General features: G+C 42.8%; 1 protein-coding gene across 1 annotated transcript in view; it reads right to left on the bottom strand.

The window, feature by feature from the left end:
- LOC105951637 (uncharacterized) overlaps nt 1-3,915 on the bottom strand; it is a 3,981-nt gene extending 66 nt beyond the window's left edge. The window contains exon 1 of the mRNA XM_088812399.1: nt 1-3,915. This exon is cut by the window's left edge and continues 66 nt beyond it. Within this exon, the coding sequence (XP_088668525.1) occupies nt 1-3,468 (3,468 nt within the window). The 5' untranslated portion in view covers nt 3,469-3,915.
- Nucleotides 3,916-4,388: the final 473 nt, after the last annotated feature.

Genomic DNA, 4,388 nt, shown 5'->3' on the forward strand with positions numbered 1-4,388 from the left:
ATCAACGGCGCTTGCATAACTCGAGCTAACATTGACTTCCACTTCGTTTTCACTTTGAGCATCTTCGCACATAGGAACATGATGTTTGATGACGCATAGCTTCATCTTCACCGCTCCATTTGTTGCAATAAGCAAGATCGATGAATCTTTTCTATTTGGTCGAAGTAGCAGAGGACTTTGAGCTTCACTTTTCAATTCCAATTCGTCTATTTTCTCATCACGGTCCCTTTTCCTTTGTTGTTGCCCTTTACGGCCGCCAAGACGTGTGAAAACAGATGTACCACTTGGAGACAGTCTAGTATGGACATTGGAGACATGATTAGAAGGTCCAAGCCTCTCAAAGACAGAAGCTCGAGCAACAGGGGCACCAAGTCGATCAAAAACAGAAACACGATTGGCGCTTTTCTTTTGCTTTCCACCATCATTTACGGTGATATGTTGGACGTTGACGCATCCTTCTTTCGTTGACACGCGTATTCTAAATGGCTCAATCGGAGTGAATCTCAAACCAACTCTAGGTTGATCAACATGAAAGCCTTGTCTTCTCAATGCCCTTTGTGCTTTATTGAGTCTGTGGATCTTTTCTCCCGTTAGCTCGGGTCTTAGTTTACCTAATCGTGACAAGCTAGAGAAGTTGTACCCACACTTGGTTAGGAGATTATATGCTTTTGGATTGAACTCTCCTTGAGCTCTTTGATGCTGAACGAGAGCGGATGGCGTTTTCTCACGAGCTAACGGGCTCAAGCAGATGATGGGCATAATCAACTCCCTCTTGATGACTTGACAATGACTCGATTCCACTTTACATGATTCTACATCACATGGCAATGAAATACAATCACTGAACAAAACTTGTCCTTCTTTTTGGCATGACGGAGGAACATATGGGAATACCGACGAATCAAATTTCTCTATGGACTTGTTGATTTTGCACGCCGGGGCTTCAATTATAGCAGCCAACTTCTCGAACTTCGCGCCACTATCATCCATAGGTGTGTCCTCAACTACCAAATTTTCTCGCGCCGAGTCTAAGTCCACATAAAGTTTAGCATCGGCAAAATGTGATTCCGCCTCAGTGAATGGTTTTGTATTGGCATCGACTTTCACTAACTCTCCATTTCTCAAGTATTTGAAGCATTGATGAAGGGTAGATGGAACAACTCCATTTTCGTGAAGCCATGGCCTTCCCAATAACAAGTGATAAGAGGTCCTTGCATCGATCACATGGAATAGTGTACTGGCGGTTAGTTCTCCAATCGTGAGATCTAATCGAACCATTCCAATTGCTCGTTGACCCTCTTGATTAAAGCCTTGAATAATCAAACGACTACGAGTCAAGTCTTCAACTGCGATCCCCACTTGTTTCAAAGTAGATTTTGGCATGATATTGACCGCTGACCCTCCATCTATAAGCATGCGGTCGACCTTCTTCTCATGCAATAACCCCGAGACAAAAAGTGGACGATTATGAGGCTTTGACCCTAGCAACAAATCTTCATCCGCGAACGTCATAGTTGTGCAACATGTAGCAAGTTTTTGACTCTTTTCTTCACGTGAAATGGCCGATAACCTTTCGGCTTTTGCTTGAAGAAAGTATTGCGGAAAGAATTCTTCCAAAGTTACTTGACTATGACGGGAACCTTTGAATGAACTTCTAGGTAAGGTGCCATATGCTTTCGCATCCTCAATCCCACTTTCATAGTGAGTGCATTTAGGTAGCTTTATTGGCTTCAATGAGTGAAGCTTCTCAGCACGCCTCCTTTGTTTTTGTCGATGCGTCACGAGGGTCCATTCACCATCATCATCAACTACATGCGTGGAATCTTCTTTGCATATGATTTCTCTCTCAAGAAGCAGAGATTTCACAAAGGTTGGCTCAAGGCTCCCGAATTGAAATTTCGACGACTCTTCTATAATAGAGGATAGAACTTGACGAGGACTCCGGGCATGAGCTATGCTAGCAACATTTGTGTTGACTACATCTTCGGTATCTATGATTATTTTTCCTTCTTGGGCCAATCTAAGGATCTTTTCCTTCACCACAAAGCATTTTTCTATAGGATGGCCGATAACTCTATGATACTTGCAGTATTTAGGGTCATTTACCTTTTCGGCCTCCTCGGGGCGTTTTGATTCAGGCAACTCTATCAATTTCTTTTCCAACAACGCATCAAAGATTTGCGAGACGTCAGAGTCCGGGAACGGGTATTCTTTTTCTTGCATTTCTTTCAATGTAGGTTGACGTCTATCATTGAACATACGTTGATTTTCCTCTCTTTCGTCTCTCTTCTTCGATTGAATCTTCACACTACCTGCCTTGATGGCCATAGACTCTTCAGCAATCCTAGCGAATTTATCGCTTCTCCTTGAGTCTTTGTTTTCTATCCTTTGACTGTCCACGGTAAAATCGCTTTTATGGTTAGCGATGCTCAATTCCATATCGTGGGCACGAGTAGCTAATTCTTCAAAATTTCGGGGCTTAATCCCTTGAAGAATATAGAGAAGTCCCCAATGCATCCCTTGGATACACATCTCAATCGCTGACACTTCGGATAGCTTATCCTTGCAATTTAGACTTAGTGCACGCCAACGGTTGATGTAATCCACAACCGGTTCATCTTTCCACTGCTTCGCGTTGGTAAGCTCGATCATACTCACAGTACGACGCGTGCTGTAGAAGCGATTCAAGAATTCATGTTCCATCTCTTCCCAACTGTTGATGGACTCGGGTTCCAAATCGACATACCAATCGAAAGCGTTTCCCTTGAGCGATCTCACGAATTGTTTCACCAAGAGATCGCCGTTAGTCCCCGCATTATTGCAAGTTTCGATGAAATGAGCAATATGTTGCTTGGGGTTCCCCTTTCCGTCGAATTGTTGAAGTTTTGGGGGTTGGTATCCCGCTGGCATCCTCAATGCATCGATCCGCTTAGTGTACGGCTTTGAATACATGGGTGAGACTTGAGATGGTCCTCCAGATTGCGCTTTGATAGTATTGGCAATCATTTCTTGCAATTGTTGTACAGATAGCGTGGCAACAGACATCGAAGAATGAGTGGCGCCTTGCACGAAGTCCGGCTTGGGATGTGCTTCTTCCACTTGCTTTGCCTTCTCGTCACGAAGCGGGTAAGATTCGTGCTTCGGGCTAAACTCCCCAACCTCTGACTGTTCCAACTTATCCATTAATTGAGCGATTTTCATGTCTTTGTCTTCGACTATTTTTTGAAGATTGGCCACTGTTTGGGCCAAGTGCGCCAATTGCTCATCCACGGAAGTCGCATCAACCACCATAACCGACAATGTGGTGAAGGCTTGAGATTTGGAATCGATCTCTTCCGAGCCTGAGGAGCTTGAGCCGTTTGTCGTAGTTGTATTCTCGATTTTGCCCCCGGTGGATGATAAACCAACAACGGTGGCAATCTCGGCAGCCTTTTGGATCAAAGAGTTTTGGTTCTTCTTTGGAGCCATTGGATCGTTGAACACGTGGATATGCGCTTCGATGTAGGAGAGGAGATGAGAGGCAAAGTGGTCCCACCGGGCGTGCCAATTTGTTAACCTCAAATTTAAATGTCTGCAAAATAAATTACAAGACAAGAAAAAATAGGAACAAATAATTATATTTTAATCAAAACGAAAATGGGTTACAATCTTTGTTGATTCCTCTGATTCTTCTCCTAGATTTAATCCAAGGGCCGAAGCTTGTTCTTGAATTGAGAGCTTGATTCCACCGTTGATTTGCGGCAGTAGATATGAATATCTAGAAATCGATTTGGGGATTTCTAGGTCTTGTCGATATGGCGCCTCGATGAAGATGCTGAACCTCCGCGGTTGTTGTTCTTCGTCGTGGCAAGAGCTCGAGACTTGAGAGCTTTTGAGTGCTTGATGTACGCCTTGCTTGATGCTTTGTGTACTTGTCTCCTCCTCTCTATATGTTTGAGACCTACTTTTATAGACTCGGTTTTAGGGTTTCTTGACTTGAAACATGGACCGGTGGGCTTGACCACTTGCCACTTCACGTGGGCTAGATTTTATAAGCCCAAATAGCTAACCCAAATGAATAAGAATTTAGTACTTATTTTGAGTTAACTCACATCGCACATTTGCGGAGCCCAAATTCAGTGTGGACTTCGATATAAAGCCCAAACTCTTCACGGGCTTTGATTTGAGATTCAAATTAATAACCGATTTATTTGGATTATTAATTTGTAATTTAATCTCAAAAATTGATATAAGCCCAAATTTATTATGGACTTTTAATCGAGATCCGAATTAATAACCAATTTATTTAGGCTATTAATTCGTAATTTAATCTCAATTTTGATGTCAACAAACCCCTCATCTAGGAAAAGTAGTTAAGAAAACACCCTCTCCAAAAAATAATTAGAGAG

Source organism: Erythranthe guttata, chromosome 13, assembly GCF_056151865.1.
Source record: "Erythranthe guttata isolate IM_541 chromosome 13, IM_541, whole genome shotgun sequence".
Lineage (NCBI taxonomy): Eukaryota > Viridiplantae > Streptophyta > Magnoliopsida > Lamiales > Phrymaceae > Erythranthe > Erythranthe guttata.